The sequence below is a fragment of the Corylus avellana genome, chromosome 11 (genome assembly GCF_965113065.1).
Source record: "Corylus avellana chromosome 11, dhCorAvel1.hap1.2, whole genome shotgun sequence".
NCBI classification, from domain to species: Eukaryota; Viridiplantae; Streptophyta; class Magnoliopsida; order Fagales; family Betulaceae; genus Corylus; species Corylus avellana.
In genome coordinates, this window is record NC_142500.1 from 15,690,429 (window position 1) to 15,708,855 (window position 18,427).

General features: G+C 38.0%; 1 protein-coding gene and 3 pseudogenes across 1 annotated transcript; all 4 read left to right on the forward strand.

Moving 5' to 3' along the window:
* The first annotated feature begins 450 nt into the window (after positions 1–450).
* Positions 451–2,766, forward strand: LOC148583153 (uncharacterized). Its single transcript, XM_088511591.1, has 4 exons — positions 451–1,360; positions 1,874–2,013; positions 2,071–2,340; positions 2,533–2,766. The coding sequence occupies exons 1-4, from the start codon at positions 451–453 to the stop codon at positions 2,764–2,766; spliced, it is 1,554 nt and encodes a 517-aa protein (XP_088367717.1).
* A 3,538-nt stretch (positions 2,767–6,304) lies between these two features.
* LOC148583154 (pentatricopeptide repeat-containing protein At2g22070 pseudogene) lies at positions 6,305–8,661 on the forward strand (annotated as a pseudogene).
* A 673-nt stretch (positions 8,662–9,334) lies between these two features.
* Positions 9,335–11,661, forward strand: LOC148583155 (pentatricopeptide repeat-containing protein At2g22070 pseudogene; annotated as a pseudogene).
* A 669-nt stretch (positions 11,662–12,330) lies between these two features.
* LOC132165675 (pentatricopeptide repeat-containing protein At2g22070-like) lies at positions 12,331–15,260 on the forward strand (annotated as a pseudogene).
* Positions 15,261–18,427: the final 3,167 nt, after the last annotated feature.

An 18,427-nucleotide genomic window follows, 5' to 3' on the forward strand; every position in this document is an offset into this window, starting at 1 on the left:
ACTAGAAGTAGGATTACTTTCTCTACAAGTATTTCTTTTCTATAAATAGGCTTGCTTATTATGTAAAAATCAACTCATTGAATTATTATCAAATCAGAGAATTCTCTCTCAAATACTCTGCAGAGTTTTATCATTCTTTTAGCCTGCATGCTTGTTTTTATCTTTTCGGTAGAAGACAAAGACGCTTCTCCTTGCAGAATCAAAGACGCTGCTCTTTGATTAGTTACGTTAGCCTTCCACTACGTCAGTTGGTATTAGAGCAGGCTTTATCCTGATCATGGCCAATCAACGCAACAGTGACAAACTTCTCCAAGAGTTTACTTGTCCTCGAGTTTACCACCAGACTTTGAGCAACGGCTATTCCAACAATACCAAGAGTGTCGACAAGGAGGTCGGACCATCCAGGCGTATATTGATGATTTCTATCGCTTATCTGCTCAGAATGATCTCATGGAGACAGAGGATCAACAAGTTGCAAGGTTTATTGGTGGACTGCGTGTGGCAATACAAGATAAGGTTTTTATGCATCATGTCTTTACTTTGAATGAGGCAGTTAGTTTGGCAACCCGAGCAAAGAAGCAACTAGAGAGGCCTAGAGCACCAACCTGGGAGCGAAACCCAAGCGATTCGATGAGACCAACACAGGGTCAGGGAAAGCAACCTCTAGTCCCGACAGTCACACCAAGTCAACCAATGACTTCCACGGGAAAAGGAGCCAGTAGCAGTTCAAGCACCCCGAGACAATCAGCCAACAATCCATACGCACGGCCCGATCTAGACAAGTGTTTCAAATGCAACCAACCGAGACATAGGTCGCATCAATGTCCCCGGAGGCAGATGGTAAACTTGATCGAACCCGAGCCAGAGGAAGGGTCCGAGAATGGAGATATTGATACACCCGAGTATGAGGAAGAGGAGTTGGCTGACGCTGATGAAGGAATCCCACTTTTTCGATCCTTAGTAATTCAACGTTTACTTTTGACCCCAAGGCAAGAGGATCAATCTCAAAGGCACAAGATTTTTCGTACTCGCCTCATGGTCAACCAGAGGGTATGTGATATGATTATTGATGGTGGTAGCGAGGAGAACGTAGTGTCTAAGGAGATGGTTTCAAAGTTGGGTTTGAAAACTGAGAAGCACCCAGCTCCATATAAGATCAGATGGATCAAGCGGGGAACCAAGACACTAGTAACCGAGAGATGTCGTTTCACATTTTTGATCGATAAGCATTACTCGGATTCTATTTTGTGTGATGTTGTGGAGATGGATGCATGCCACTTAATCCTGGGAAGACCGTGGCAGTTTGACGTGGATGCCCAGCAGCAAGGAAGAGCCAATGTCTACACTATCTTTTGGGATGGTCGGAAGATAACATTTCGACCCTTATAAGAAGTCAAAAATTCTACTCATTCCAAGAGAAAGCCGGTCCTCCTATCCACTGGATCATAATTTATAGAAGAAGTTAAGGAGGCCCGAGACATTATAGCATTGGTGACCGAGGGAACCCCGGGCTTCGTCTCACAAGAAATTCTCAAGATAATGCAACCGATGTTAGAAGAATTCCAAGACATCATGCCTGAAGAGATGCACGAAGGACTGCCTCCCATGAGAGATATCCAGCACTATATTGACTTAGTGCCGAGAGCAAGTCTCCCGAACTTGCCACATTATCAAATGAGCCCAAAAGAGAATGTTATTTTGCAAGAGTAGGTAGAGGGGTTAATTCAAAAGAGACATTTGCGAGAGAGTATAAGTCCATGAGCAGTACCATCCCTACTTGTACCGAAGATAGATGGGAGTTGGCGAATGTGCGTGGATAGCCGGGCAATAAACAAGATCACGGTCACGTATCGGTTTCCTATTCCCTGAATAGGTGACATGTTTGATATGCTATCTGGGGCTAAGATTTTTTTGAAGATTGACTTGAGGAGTGGATATCACCAAATCCGTATACGACCGACAGATGAATGGAAAACTGCGTTCAAGACTAAAGAGGGGCTTTATGAGTGGATGGTGATGCCTTTCGGCCTTTCGAATGCACCAAGCACTTTCATGTGACTCATGAATCAGGTACTGAAACCATTTATCGAAAAATTTGTCGTTGTCTATTTTGATGATATTCTTATCTATAGTCGTAACTCGGTGGATCACATGGATCACGTGAGGAAAGTGTTGGAGGTCCTCCGTGAAAATAAGTTGTTTATCAACTCAAAGAAGTGTAGTTTCATGATGGATCAGTTACTCTTCCTCGGATTTGTAGTCGGTGCCGATGGAATCCGAGTGGATGAAGAGAAGGTGAAAGCAATTCGAGAATGGCCCATGCCCAAGTCAGTGGGCGAAGTAAGAAGTTTCCATGGGCTAGCAACTTTCTATAGAAGGTTCATTCGGAATTTCAGCAGTATTGTAGCATCGATCACCTAGTATATGAAGAAAGGAAAATTCAATTGGGGTGACGAAGCAGTGTGAAGTTTCTCAATCATCAAAGAAAAGCTATGCACAACACCTGTATTTGCCTTACTTGACTTTGACAAGCTGTTTGAAGTTGGATGTGATGCATCAATCGTCGGGATAGGAGCTATGTTATCTCAAGAAGGGAAGCCCGTAGAATTTTTTAGTGAAAAGCTCAGAGAAGCAAGACAGAAGTGGTCAACATATGAGTTGGAGCTTTATGTTGTCTTGAGAGCCCTCAAGGTGTGGGAACACCTGATCCAACGCGAGTTTGTCCTCTATACCGACCATCAAGCATTAAAGTTCATAAATAGTTAAAAGAATCTAAATCAGATGCATGCTCGGTGGGTTTCTTACATCCAACAGTTCACTTTTCTCTCAAGCATAAGTTGGGAAAACTGAATCGTGTAGCTGACGCTTTAAGCCGCTGAGCTACCCTGCTGATTACCATGAAAGCTAAAGTGACTGGATTCGAGTGCCTAAAGGAGTTATATGAGGAAGATGAAGATTTTGGTGAAACCTGGAAGCATTGCAAGGTGGGGCAACCAATTTCTAAGATACATATTCAGGAGGGGTATTTATTTCGTGGGAATCGGCTATGCATTCCGAGGAGTTCCTTACGAGAACAAATAATCCGAGAATCACATGCTGGAGGTTTGCGTGGTCATCTGGGAAGACACAAGACTATTGCTCTGGTAGAGGAGCGGTATTACTGGCCGCAACTGAAGAAAGAAGTAGGTAATTTTGTTTAACGATGCCAGACTTGTCAGGTCGCCAAGGGGCAAACCCAAAATACGGGATTATACATGCCTCCACCAATACCAGAAGCACCATGGGAAGATGTATCCATGGATTTTGTATCGGGTCTCCAGAGAACCCAACGAGGAGCAGATTCTATAATGGTAATTGTGAATAGATTTTCCAAAATGGCTCACTTTGTTACTTGCAAGAAAACATCTGATGCTGTTCAAGTGGCCAATCTATTCTTCCGAGAGGTGGTTCAATTGCATGGAGTCCCAAAGTCTATCACTTCTGACCGAGACACCAAGTTCTTGTCTCACTTTTAGTGAACATTATGGAGGGGGTTTGACACAGCATTGAACTTTAGTAGCACGAGCCATCTGCAGACGGACGGGCAGACAGAAGTTGTTAATCGAACTCTAGGTAATTTACTTCGATGTATTGCAGGTGACAAACCAAAGCAGTGGGACCTGGCTTTAGCTCAAGCTGAGTTTGCCTACAATAACATGGTGAATCGATCTACTGGGAAGGCACCATTTGAAGTCGTCTATGGGAGAACTACGAGACTTGCAGTAGATCTTGCAGCTTTACCTAAGCTACCAGGTGCAAGTGTGGCAGCGGAGCATTTAGTAAAACGGGTGAAAGCTACCCAAGAGGGAGTTCGTCAGCATCTAGAAGAATCCTATGCTCAGTACAAGACGGCAGCAGGCAAGGGTCAGCGATTGAAGATTTTCAAGAATTAGATCTTGTGATGGTGTATCTACGCAAGGGGCAACTGCCGACTGGGTACTTCTGAAAAGTTGAGGAATAAGAAGTATGGTCCATGCAAAGTACTAAAAAGGATTAACGACAATGCATATGTCATCGATCTTCCAGAAGAAATGGCGATATCCTCAACATTCAATGTGGCAGAAATTTTTGAATATTTTCCACCAGAGGAGTCAGAACTTACCTCGAGGATGAGTTCTTTTCAAGAAGGGGAGACTGATGTAGGACTTGTGTGTCCCCACCCCCAAGAATAAATAGTTTACTATTTATCCTTTCCCTACTAGGAGTATATTTACTTTTCCTATTAAAATTATGTTTACTTTCCTACTAAGATTAGATTTACTTTCTCTACTAGAAGTAGATTTACTTTTTCTCCAAGGATTTCTCTTCTATAAATAGGCTAGCTTATTATGTAAAACTCAACTCATGAAATTATTATCAAATCAGAGAATTCTCTCTCAAATACTCTGCGGAGTTTTATCATTCTTTTAGCCAGCAGACTTGTTTTTATCTTTTTAGGTAGAAGACGAAGACGCTTCTCCTTGCAAAATCAAAGACGCTGCTCTTTGATTAGTTACCTCAATCTTCCGCTACGTCAGAAGCAGACACCAGGGATTCATCCCTTGAGAATAGTAATAGAAACTTGTTTTGTTAAACTCGTTGCGTTCTAATGGATAAACACTGAATGTTACACATTCAAGCCCCTTAACTCGTATATGTTAATTTCTTAGCGTTATTATTTGTTTGATTTTGTTCTGTTATTGTGTTTCAGGCCTTTAAATGAAAGATGCAATAGTCATATTCATTGGGATGGTAGCTACACCGGTAAGATTAATTATAGTAGAAAATTATGAAATTTTCCTTTCGGTTTCATTAACTTAAGTAAAATGTATTTGTAAAGGAATCCCAATTATGATATTTTCATATTTATCACTTATATAGTTGAGGCTTGGTTTTCTCTTTGTTGAGCATCATGCGTCTGTGACATCGTATCTTCTGAGTGCTTTCTTTATGCATAATTTTTTGGAGAAACTTCACTAAAGACCCCCGAACTTCCACCTGTTTTGAAATATTCCCCATAAACTTCAAAATCTCTCAATTTAGTCCCCTAAACTTTCAATAGCTCTCAATTTGGACCTCTCCGTCAAATTTTAAATGTTACATGACGTTTATACCCTTGACTTTTGTATAAAATTTCAACTTCTAAAACGTTTTTTTTTTAAAAAAAAAAAAACAAAACAAAAATCATGGATATTTTGAGAGCAATTGAAAGTTAAGGGGACTAAATTGAGAGATTTTGAAGTTTAGGGAGGGTATTTCAAAACGGGTGGAAGTTCGGAGGTCTTTAGTGAAGTTTCCCCTAATTTTTTTCTTGGTTTCCTGATATTTTCTTGTTGCAGTTTGAGACTTTTGAGTTTTCACTGCTTGGCTTTGAATGATTATGAGAATTGAACTTTTTTTATTATTATAATAATAATAATAATAATAATAATAATAAAAATAATAAATTTTTACAATTGGAAAAAAAAAAAAAAAAAAAAAAAAAAAAAAAAAAAACCGTTAAACTACTAAACCTATGGTCCTAAACCTAAACTTCAAGGATGTTTCTCTCGCAATCAGCAAAAAAAAAAAGGTCAAAAATATAAAATCAATCTTTGTGGTTTACCTAATTTATAATTAGTTCTATGTGGTATCAAAATAAATTCAGAAGTCCCTAAAGTATGTTAAACGAATAATTTACTCCTTACAGCCAAAATTTGTCCACCGACTTAATAGATTCTAATAGTGTGACACATCGAAACCAATAAAATTGTGACATGTATCCTATTTAAGTTACTTAAATAATTCAAGTTAGCGGAGATGTCAAAGATCAATGATATTCATTTTTAGGGAAAATTATACTTTACCCCCCAAAGTTTGGGGTGATTTGCAATTCGACCTCCAAAGTTTCAATTTTAACAATCCACCCCCCCCCCCCCAAAGTTTCAATTTTTTACAATTTGACCAATTGTATCGAAAACATCTCATATTGCCCCTAATTTTTTTATTTTTTTATTTTATATTACAAATTAAAAAAAAAAAAAAAAAAAAATTGGCCATCTGGCCATTTTTGCACCCCCCCAAATTTGTTTTTCTTTTTAATTTTTATTTTTATAAAAAATAAAAATTATGGGCAATATGGGAATTTTGGGATGACATTGGTCGAATTGCAAAAATTTGGAACTTTAGGGAGTGGATTGCCAAAATTAAAACTTTGGAGGTCAAATTGCAAATCGCCCCAAACTTTGGAGGGTAAAGTTCCCTTCATTTTTATTTCTAATTTATTGTTTTATTATTCTAGTCTGTAATGGAGGCCTTGAGTCCACCCGCTCCCAACTCTTCTTCAGATTTGTACGTGTATCTCCCCCAGACAAGACTCAAGTCCAAAGACTTGTTTGCCGGAAAGTTAATTCATGCTTGGATAATCAAAGTCGGGCTTCATCTTGGCGTGTTCTTGATGAATAATCTCATGAACTTCTATGCAAAAGTTGGGTCTACTTCCGATGCTCACCGTGTATTTGATGACATGACCACGAAGAACACATTCTCTTGGAATACAATACATTCGGCATATGCAAAACAGGGAAGGTTAGATAAAGCACGTCGTGTATTTGAGGATATTCCTGACCATGACTCAGTCTCATGGATTAGTATGATAGTGGGATATAATGAGATTGGTCATTTTGAAAATGTGATTAAGATGTTTGTAGAAATGATTGGAAGTACAATTTCACCGACTCAGTACACCAATACTAATGTTCTTGCTTCATGTGCTTCAATTGAAGCTTTGGATATTGGTAGGAAGGTTCACTCATTCGTCATTAAACATGGGCTTGGTAGTTGTATTCTCGTGGCAAATTCCACGCTAAAAATTTATGTTAAGTGTGGTGATTCAATAACAGAAAAATTTGTTTTTGATAGAATGAGATTGAAGAACACGTCATCATGGAATGTTATGTTTTCATTGCATATGGAGTCTGGTCGGGTTGACTTGCCTCTTGGCCAATTCAAACAGATGGCAGAACAAGATGTAGTTTCATGGAATTCAATGGTTGCATGTTACAATAGGAATGGTTTTGATGTTAAAGCACTGGAAATCTTCTCAAACATGTTGAAGGATTCTTCATTAAAGCCTGATAAGTTCACATTGGCAAGTGCTTTGTCGGCCTGCAACAATCTTGAGAAGTTCAATCCAGGTAAACGAATCCATGCCTACATCATTAGAACAAAGTTTGATACCTCTGGGGCAGTTGCGAATGCTTTGGTTTCAATGTATGCCAAGTCCGGTGGGGTTGAAATTGCAAGAAAGATTGTGGAGCAAAGCGGGTATTTAACCCTCAATGTTATAGCTTTTTACAGCCCTGTTGGATGGCTACATCAAGCTTGGGGATATAAACCCGGCTAGACAGATATTTGACTCATTAAGGGACCGCGATGTGGATGCATGGACAACTATGATTGTAGATTATGTGTAGAATGGCATGAATAATGAAGTTTTGGAGCTTTTCAGATCAATGGTTAAAGAAGACCCCAACCAAACAACCACACTCAAGCACCCATGTTAAGTGTCAGTTCAAGCTTGGCTTCTTTGTACCATGGCAAACAAATTCATTCAAGTGCCATAAGATCATGGGAAGCATCATCTGTTTCTATGAGAAATGCTCTAATTACCACGTATGTCAAACCTGGAAGCCTTAACAATGCAAAGCAGGTATTCGATCTAATTCGGAAGAGTCGAGATACTGTCTCTTAGACGTCCATGATTAGTGCTTTGGCTCAGCATGGTCATGTAGAAGAAGTCATAGAACTTTTTGAAGAGATGCTGGCAGTTGGTATTAAGCCTGGCCACATAACTTATGTTGGTGTGCTCTCTACCTTTACATATGTGGGATTGGTGGAACAGGGTCGGAGATATTATCATTTGATGCAAGATCTACATAAAATTGAATCCACCTTAAGCCATTATGCATGCATGATTGACCTATTTGGGCGTGCTGGATTGCTACAAGAAGCACATGATTTCATAAAAGTATGCATGTTGAACCAGATGTCATATCTTGGGGTTCACTTTTAACTTCTTGTAAAGTTCATAAAAAGGTGGAGCTAGCAAAAGTTGAGGCAAAAAGATTGCTTCTTCTTGAGCCTTGCAATAGTGGGGCATACTTATTTCTGACTAACTTATATTCAGCTTGTGGGAGATTGAAGGATGCTGCTGCTGAAATTTGAAAATCAATGAAAGATAGAGGAGTAAAGTAAGATCAAGGATTCAATTGGCTTCAGGTACAGAACAAAGTCCATGTCTTTGGGGTCAAAGATGGGCTTCACCCACAGAAAGATGCCATATACAATATGATGGAAAGGATCTGGAAGTAGATAAAAAAGATGGGTTTCATTCCTGATACTAAATCAGTATTGCACGACCTTGAGCAAGAGGTAAAGGAACAAAGGCTTAGACATCACAGTGAAAAACTTGCGATTGCATTTGGGCTATTAAGTACTCTAGAGAACACTACATTGAGAATCATGAAGAACCTTAGAGTATGTAATGATTGTCATTCTGCCATAAAATTTATCTCCAAGCTTGTGGGCAGAGAAAGTATTGTGAGTGACTCTACTCGTTTTCACCATTTCAACGATGGTTCATGCTCTTATCAAGATTATTGATAGCCAAAAAAGGATCGGATTTAAAAGGAAAAAGAATCTAATGGTGAAGTGAGCAAAAATTTCACGTATGTAGCATCCAAAATGTTGATGATCGATGTAAAAAGCAGGTGTAGCTTTCCTTATATGTCATTCTGTAAAAGCTTTTAGCCCCCTACTGATATGACTTTCCATTTTAGTTCTGCATCATGGGCATCAGAGGATGATTTTGGAATGAACATGTTGTTGTTCTCGTGGCCATGAGAACGTTATGTCATTGCTCGTACTCGGTCGCTGTATCTTGAAGATGCAATGCAACTGTTCTGTTGCTGCTGCTAAAGTACAATATTGGGTCTGTTAAGCACCGCTTTATGTAATTAGAAAAAGATGTATGAAACCAGTCCTTCTAATTGATAGTCTGAAACTAGGTTCTCTCAAAAATTAGTAATGGGTCACTGCGACCTACGCCTCGGTGATTGGATCTCTGCAATGGGAACTGAAACGCAAAGCTAAAGTGCAAGGGTATTAGCAAGCAAGCCATGACCCCTGACATCTCCGCCACATCGTCGGGTTGTGCAAGGAGTTTCAGAATCTGAGCAGCGAAAACGTAAATAGGTTTACTAATCAAAAGACACAAAATAAAAACAAAAACTAAGGAGTCTAATTCTAATTTATTGTTTTATTATTGTAGTCTTTAATGGAGGCCCTGAGCTCACCCTCTCCCACCTCTTCTACGGATTTGTACACGTATCTCCTCCAGACAAGCCTCAAGTCCAAAGACCCATTAGCCGGAAAGTTAATTCATGCTCGCATAATCAAAGCCGAGCTTCATCTTGGCGTGTTCTTGATGAATAATCTCATGACCTTCTATGCAAAAGTTGGGTCTACTTCCGATGCACACCTCGTATTTGATGACATGACCGTGAAGAACACATTCTCTTGGAATACAATATTTTTGGCATATGCAAAACAAGGAAGGTTAGATAAAGCACGTCGTGTATTTGAGGAAATTCCTGACCATGAGTCAGTTTCGTAGATTAGTATGATAGTGGGATATAATGAGATTGGTCATTTTGAAAATGCGATTAAGATGTTTGTAGAAATGATTGGAAGTAGAATTTCACCGACTCAGTACACCAATACTAATGTTCTTGCTTCATGTGCTGCAATTGAAGCTTTGGATATTGGTAGGAAGGTTCACTCATTCGTCATTAAACATGGGCTTGGTAGTTGTATTCCCGTGGCAAATTCCACGCTAAACATGTATGTTAAGTGTGGTGATTCAATAACAGAAAAATTTGTTTTTGATAGAATGAGATTGAAGAACACGTCATCATGGAATGTTATGTTTTCATTGCATATGGAGTCTGGTCGGGTTGACTTGCCTCTTGGCCAATTCAAACAGATGGCAGAACGATATGTAGTTTAATGGAATTCAATGGTTGCATGTTACAATAGGCATGGTTTTGATGTTGAAGCGCTGGAAATCTTCTCAAACATGTTGAAGGATTCTTCATTAAAGCTTGATAAGTTCACATTGGCAAGTGCTTTGTCGGCCTGCAACAATCTTGAGAAGTTCAATCCAGGTAAACGAATCCATGCCTACATCATTAGAACTAAGTTTGATACCTCTGGGGCAGTTGTGAATGCTTTGGTTTCAATGTATGCCAAGTCCGGTGGGGTTGAAATTCCAAGAAAGATTGTGGAGCAAAGCGGGTATTTGGCCCTGTTGGATGGCTACAACAAGCTTGGGGATATAAACCCGGCCAGACCGATATTTGACTCATTAAGGGACCGCAATGTGGATGCATGGACAACTATGATTGTAGGTTATGTGTAGGATGGCTTGAATAATGAAGTTTTGGAGCTTTTCAGATCAATGGTTAAAGAAGACCCCAAGCCAAACAACCACACTCAAGCACCCATGTTAAGTGTCAGTTCAAGCTTGGCTTCTTTGTAACATGGCAAACAAATTCATTCAAGTGCCATAAGATCATGGGAAGCATCATCTGTTTCTGTGACTAATGCTCTACTTACCACGTATGCCAAAGCTGAAAGCCTTAACAATGCAACGAAGGTATTCAATCTAATACGGACGGTGCTTCTTAGATGTCCATGATTAGTGCTTTGGCTCAACATGGTCATGTAGAAGAAGCCCTAGAACTTTTTGAAGAGATGCTGGCAGTTGGTATTAAGCCTGGCCATATAACTTATGTTGGTGTGCTCTCTGCCTTTACATATGTGGGATTGGTGGAACAGGGTCGGAGATATTATCATTTGATGCAAGATCTACATAAAATTGAATCCACCTTAAGCCATTATGCATGCATGATTGACCTATTTGGGCGTGCTGGATTGCTACAAGAAGCACATGATTTCATAAAAGTATGCATGTTGAACCAGATGTCATATCTTGGGGTTCACTTTTAACTTCTTGTAAAGTTCATAAAAAGGTGGAGCTAGCAAAAGTTGTGGCAGAAAGATTGCTTCTTCTTGAGCCTTGCAATAGTGGGGCGTACTCATTTCTGACTAACTTATATTCAGCTTGTGGGAGATCGAAGGATGCTGCAGCTAAAATTTGAAAATCAATGAAAGATAGAGGAGTAAAGTAAGATAAAGGATTCAATTGTCTTCAGGTATAGAACAAAGTCCTTGTCTTTGGGGTCAAAGATGGGCTTCACCCACAGAAAGATGCCATATACAATATGATGGAAAGGATCTGGAAGTAGATAAAAAAAGATGGGTTTCATTCCTGATACTAAATCAGTATTGCACGACCTTAAGCAAGAGGTAAAGGAACAGATGCTTAGACATCACAGTGAAAAACTTGCGATTGCATTTGGGCTATTAAGTACTCTAGAGAACACTACATTGAGAATCATGAAGAACCTTAGAGTATGTAATGATTGTCATTTTGCCATAAAATTCATCTCCAAGCTTGTGGGCAGAGAAATTATTGTGAGTGACTCTACTCGTTTTCACCATTTCAATGATGGTTCCTGCTCTTGTCAAGATTATTGGTAGCCAAAAAATGATGGGATTTAAAAGGAAAAAGAATCTAATGGTGAAGTGAGCAAAAATTTCACGTATGTAGCATCCAAAATGTTGATGATCGATGTAAAAAGTAGGTGTAGCTTTCCTTATATGTTATTTTGTAAAGCTTTTGGCCCCCTATTGATATGACTTTCCATTTTTGTTCTGCATCATGGGCATCCGAGGATGATTTTGGAATGAACATGTTGCTGTTCTCGTGGCCATGAGAATGTTATGTCATTTCTTGTGTTGGGTCGCTGTATCTTGAAGATGCAATGCAACTGTTCTGTTGCTGCTGCTAAAGTACAATATTGGGTCTGTTAAGCACCGCTTTATGTAATTAGCAAAAGATGTATGAAACTAGTCCTTCTAATTGATAGTCTGAAACTAGGTTCACTCAAAAATTAGCAATGGGTCACGGCGACCTACGCCTGGGTGACTGGATCTCTGCAATGGGAACTGAAACACAAAGCTAAAGTGCAAGGGTATTAGCAAGCAAGCCATGACCCTTGACATCTCCGCCACGTCGTCGGGTTGTGCAAGGAGTTTCAGAATCTGTGCAGGGAAAACGTAAATAGGTTTGCTAATCAAAAGACACAAAATAAAAACAAAAACTACGGAGTCTAATTCTAATTTATTGTTTTATTATTGTAGTCTTTAATGGAGGCCCTGAGCTCACCCTCTCCCACCTCTTCTACGGATTTGTACTCGTATCTCCTCTAGACAAGCCTCAAGTCCAAAGACCCATTTGCCAGAAAGTTAATTCATGCTCGCATAATCAAAGCCGGGATTCATCTTGGCGTGTTCTTGATGAATAATCTCATGACCTTCTATGCAAAAGTTGGGTCTACTTCCGATGCTCACCACATATTTGATGATATGACCGCGAAAAACACATTCTCTTGGAATACAATACTTTTGGCATATGCAAAACAGGGAAGGTTAGATAAAGCACGTCGTGTATTTGAGGAAATTCCTGACCATGACTCAGTTTCGTGGATTAGTATGATAGTGGGATATAATGAGACTGGTCATTTTGAAAATGCGATTAAGATATTTGTAGAAATGATTGGAAATAGAATTTCACCGACTCAGTACACCAATACTAATGTTCTTGCTTCATGTGCTGTAATTGAAGCTTTGGATATTGGTAGGAAGGTTCACTCATTCGTCATTAAACATGGGCTTGGTAGTTGTATTTCCGTGGCAAATTCCATGCTAAACATGTATGTTAAGTGTGGTGATTCAATAACAGAAAAATTTGTTTTTGATAGAATGATATTGAAGAACACATCATCATGGAATGTTATGTTTTCATTGCATATGGAGTCTGGTCGGGGTTGGCCTGACTCTTGGCCAATTCAAACAGATGGCAAAACGAGATGTAGTTTCATGGAATTCAATGGTTGCATGTTACAATAGGCATGGTTTTGATGTTGAAGCGCTGGAAATCTTCTCAAACATGTTGAAGAATTCTTCATTAAAGCCTAATAAGTTCACATTGGCAAGTGTTTTGTCGGCCTGCCACAATCTTGAGAAGTTCAATCCTCTGAAACAAATCCATGCCTATATCATTAGAACTGAGTTTGATACCTCTGGGATAGTTGCTAATGCTTTGGTTTCAATGTATGCCAAGTCCAGTGGGGTTGAAATTGCAAGAAAGATTGTGGAGTGTCTTCGGCCCTCAATGTTTTAGCTTTTACAGCCTTGTTGGTGATGTAGGACGATATTTACCTTTATTTTCAGTAAAAACAAAAATAAAGAAAATATCAAAAATAATATCGGAGCAGCGCCGCCTGATCAGAATTTTATCCATTCTCTGACAATGGAAGTATAAAAGGAAAGATTGTCAATTTTATATTAGGATTTATTTTTATTTTATTAGGACTTTATTTCCTTTCTTTAATAGGGTTAGATGTGCTTTAATTATTTTCCTTTCCTTATTAGGATTAGGTTTACTATTACTATAGGATTATGTTTACTTTCCTACTAGGATTAGATTTACTTTCTCTACTAGAAGTAGGTTTACTTTCTCTACTAGAAGTAGGTTTACTTTCTGTACAAGTATTTCTTTTCTATAAATAGGCTTGCTTATTATGTAAAAATCAACTCATTGAATTATTATCAAATTAGAGAATTCTCTCTCAAATACTCTGCGGAGTTTTATCTTTCTTTTAGCCTGCGGGCTTGTTTTTATCTTTTTGGGTAGAAGATGAAGGCGTTTCTCCTTGCAGAATCAAAGACGCTACTCTTTGATGAGTTACCTTAGTCTCCCGCTACGTCAGTTGAATGGCTACATCAAGCTTGGGGATATGAACCCGGCCAGACAGATATTTGACTCATTAAGGGACCGCGATGTGGTTACATGGACAACTATGATTGTAGGTTATGTGTAGAACGGCTTGAATAATGAAGTTTTGGAGCTTTTCAGATCAATAGTTAAAGAAGACCCCAAGCCAAACAGCCACACTCAAGCAGTCATGTTAAGTGTCAGTTCAAGCTTGGCTTCTTTGTATTATGGCAAACAAATTCTCTCAAGTTCCATAAGATCATGGGAAGCATCATCTGTTTCTGTGAGTAATGCTCTAATTTCCATGTATGCCAAAGCTGGAAGCCTTAACAATGCAAAGCAAGTATTCGATCTAATACGGAATAATCGAGATACTGTCTCTTTGACGTCCATGATTATTGCTTTGGCTCAGCATGGTCATGGAGAAGAAGCCATAGAACTTTTTGAAGAGATGCTGGCAATTGGTATTAAGCATGACCATATAACTTATGTTGGTGTGCTCTCTGCCTGTACACATGTGGGATTGGTGGAACAAGGTCGAAGATATTATCATTTGATGCAAGATCTACATAAAATTGAACCCACCTTAAGCCATTATGCATGCATGATTGACCTGTTTGAGCGTGCTGGATTGCTACAAGAAGCACATGATTTCATAAAAGGTATGCCTGTTGAACCAGATGTCATATCTTGGGATTCACTTTTAGCTTCTTGTAAGGTTCATAAAAAGGTGGAGCTAGCAAAAGTTGCGGCAAAAAGATTGCTTCTTCTTGAGCCTGGCAATAGTGGGGCCTACTCATCCCTGGCTAACTTATATTCAGCTTGTGGGAGATGGAAGGATGCTGCTGAAATTAGAAAATCAATGAAAGATAGAGGAGTAAAGAAAGATCAAGGACTCAGTTGGCTTCAGGTACAGAACAAAGTCCATGTCTTTGGGGTCGAAGATGGGCTTCACCCACAGAAAGATGCCATATACAATATGATGGAAAAGATCTAAAAGGAGATAAAAAAAAGATGGGTTTCATTCCTGATACTAAATTAGTACTTCACGACCTTGAGCAAGAGGTAAAGGAACAGGATGCTTAGACATCACAGTGAAAAACTTGCGATTGCATTTTGGCTATTAAGTACTCCAGAGAACACTACATTGAGAATCATGAAGAACCTTAGAGTGTGTAATGATTGTCATTCCGCCATAAAATTTATCTCCAAGCTTGTGGGCAGATAAATTATTGTGAGAGACTCTACTCGTTTTCACCATTTCAAGGATGGTTCCTGCTCTTGTCATGATTATTGGTAGGCAAAAAAGGATGGGATTTAAAAAGAAAAAGAATTTGATGGTGAAGTGGGCAAAAATTTCATGTATGTAGCATCCCAAAAGTTGATGCTCGATGTAGAAAGCAGGTGTTGCTTTCCTTATATATATGTTAATCTATAAAGCTTTTGGCCCCCTACTGATATGACTTTCCATTGGAGTTATGCATCATGGGCATCAGAGGTTGCTTTTGAAATGAACATGTTGCTGTTCTCGTGGCCATAAGAACGTTATGTCATTGCTCGTGCTGGGTCGCTGTATCTTGAAGATGCAATGCAACTGTTTTGACACGGGATATTTCCAACGACTGTATGGCGTTTATTGAGACATCTTTATGCTCGAGTCAACCTGTGAAGTATATGAAATCTGGTATATACTTACTATTGACACAGGAGATGGTGTTGTTATATTACTCTTGTATGAATTAAAATTGAAACGCCGATAAACTTAAAATAGGTTTTGCGTGTTGATTATTAAGAGGAAAAGAAAAAAAAAACGTAAGGAATTGAAGAAAATAGATGGTAATCATGCATGCATTTGATTGTAGCCTTTCATTGTCATGATGTAAAGAGTCCAGAAATTATATATATATATATATATATATATATATATATATATATATATATATATATATATATATATTTGTCTGTATTGATTCTTATAAAGGCTACTCATGATTACCAAAGTGTCTTGGCCTTGTTGTAAGACAAAATCACTATGAAGCAAACACCAGGGATTCATCCCTTGAGAATAGTAATAGAAACTTGTTTTGTTAAACCGGTTGCGTTCTAATGGAAAGAAATAGTTAGCCTCATTGCACCCTGCTTTATCTTATGCTGCGAAAGGCTTTTTGACTATACAATACCTTTACTTTAGCACTGATGTCCAGTTCGGCTATTCTATGTTAAACAGTGTGATCTTTTTTATAGATTGGTAGAGACTATATTATACAACTTACAGGCGTGCATGCGAAGTACTCCTAATGGAGCAAAAAGTCATTCTTAGACCTTGCTTTGCTTGCATCCAATAACTTGAGTGATGAGCCAGGGAAATTACATTGATGAAATATATGTGCCAGTCATATTCATTGGGATGGTAGCTACTCCGGTGAGATCACTTTTAGTAGAAAATTATGAAAATTTCCTTTTGGTTTCATTAACTCAAGTAAACTGTATCTGTGAAGGAAGGCCAGTTATGATATTGTCATACTTATCATTTATATTGTTGAGGCTTGGTTTTGATCTCTTTGCTGAGCATCATTCATCTGTGACACCTTATCTTCTGAGTGCTCTCTTTATGCATAATTTTCTTCTTGGTTTCCTGATATTTTCTTGTTGCAGTTTGAGACTTTGGATTTTTCACTGCTTGGCTTTGAGTGATTATGAAAATTGTTAATCACAAAAAGTGTTATTGCTAACAAAACCCCATTATTGATGATTGTAAAATGACCAAAAAAAAAAAAAAAAAGCAGCAAACAAACAAACAAATGCTTAATTAGGTGCTCCTAGTGGTGGTCTATTAATTGAGAAAATAAAATATTGATCAGCCACCACTCTGATTGTGACGTTAATGGAAATATTATGAAATGAAATGAAATTATAGAACACATTTGTGACGTTTTGGAATTCTAGTGGGTCATTTTAGATCAAAAGATTACATACCACTAAAAATACCCAAAAGTTGCTGAAGAGGTTTTGTACGATTCCTTTTGAATATTATGAATGATGTAATGACTTTCGTGTCTACCACTGCCTCTTTAGAACATTCCAAATTAACTCCTGTTTTGTTTTCTTCTTTGTGCAGTGTTTCCAATTGATATCCACCGAAGAGTTAAAGATCAAGATTGAACGGGAAAAATTATGAATTGCGACAAACGAAAAAAAAAAAATAGCATTATTATTTTCAAAAAGTTCCCAACTCCTCATTCATCTTATAAGTGAGAACTGTTAGAGAACTAAACAAATGAAATCAGAAAAAATTTTAAACTGACGTGACAGGCCGTGAGTGGCAGAGAATAAAGACATAATTGCATTTTTTTTTTTTTAATTTAAAAAGAAGAGTGCTAAGGGGTCAAACAAATGAACTTAGAAAAATTTTTAAACTGACGTGGCAAACCGTGAGTGACAAATAAAGGAGAGAAAATTGTATTTTTTAATTTAAAAATCATTGCCACATCAGTTTGGAAATTTTTTCGGGTTCATTTGTTTGACTCTCTAGCACTTCTCATTTAAAAAACCTTGCGATGTCGGTTTGAAAATTTTTCTTGATTCATTTGTTTGGCTCTCTAGTACTTCTCCTGATAAATAGGTTCTAGGATTGAGATTTCCTCAAATTTTTTCAAATATGAGATTTTAAAATTTTAAAATCTGAGTCATCCATTACATCTAACAGTTCAAATAAATGCAGAGATTTGTGTGTTATCGAAGCAAGTGGGTTTAGCATGTTGAAAACTAAAATTACTTGTCTTAATAACACACAAACTCTTGCATTTATTTGAATTATTAAATGTAATGAAAAGCTCAGATATTAAAGTTACAATCATTTCATATTTTAGAAAATCTGAAAAAAAAACCCTTAATTCGTAGGTTCTATAGGTACCCAATTGGAGGGGAAAGCAATTGCAATTTGCAATAAATTTCCAATTTGCAGAAGATCCCAATGGGATGTTTACAGGTGAAGGTAGGGCCTATGGGCAGAATGTTTCGTACTAAAATTCTCTTCGCATAATGGAATATAGCCGCCACTTTCATTGCATTTGCACATACTTTTCAACCAATTTTGCTGAACTTCCTATTTTGCCTTTCAATACTCATTTCTTTTAAATAAATAAATAAATAGCATGAAACCTCAAAGATTTGTTTTTTATTTTTCAAAATAATAAAAAATAAAAAGCCAAAAACTCATGGAGGTTTCCGTAATTGCAGTGTATAACAGCATAAATGTAATCAAAGTAGCCACATACGTTATTTTCAAATGTCAATTAGTGCCGGTCATATTAGGTTTTCTTCATATCTTCATCGTGGAAAGACTCGTTCAAGTAATCAGACTTTTGAGAGCACTTGCGTTTTCTACCATCTAACTATTACTATCAATAGTTTCTGGCTGATAGATAATATTATGGTCACATTTTCCTTCTACACTTTTTGAATTAA

Coding starts and splice junctions, on each gene's coding strand:
- LOC148583153 (XM_088511591.1), top strand. CDS start 451: ATGGAGACAGAGGATCAACAAGTTGCAAGGTTTATTGGTGGACTGCGT. Junction 2,014..2,070: donor AGGGGCTTTATGAGTGGATG/GTGATGCCTTTC, acceptor CTCATGAATCAG/GTACTGAAACCATTTATCGA. Junction 2,341..2,532: donor TGCCCAAGTCAGTGGGCGAA/GTAAGAAGTTTC, acceptor GACTTTGACAAG/CTGTTTGAAGTTGGATGTGA.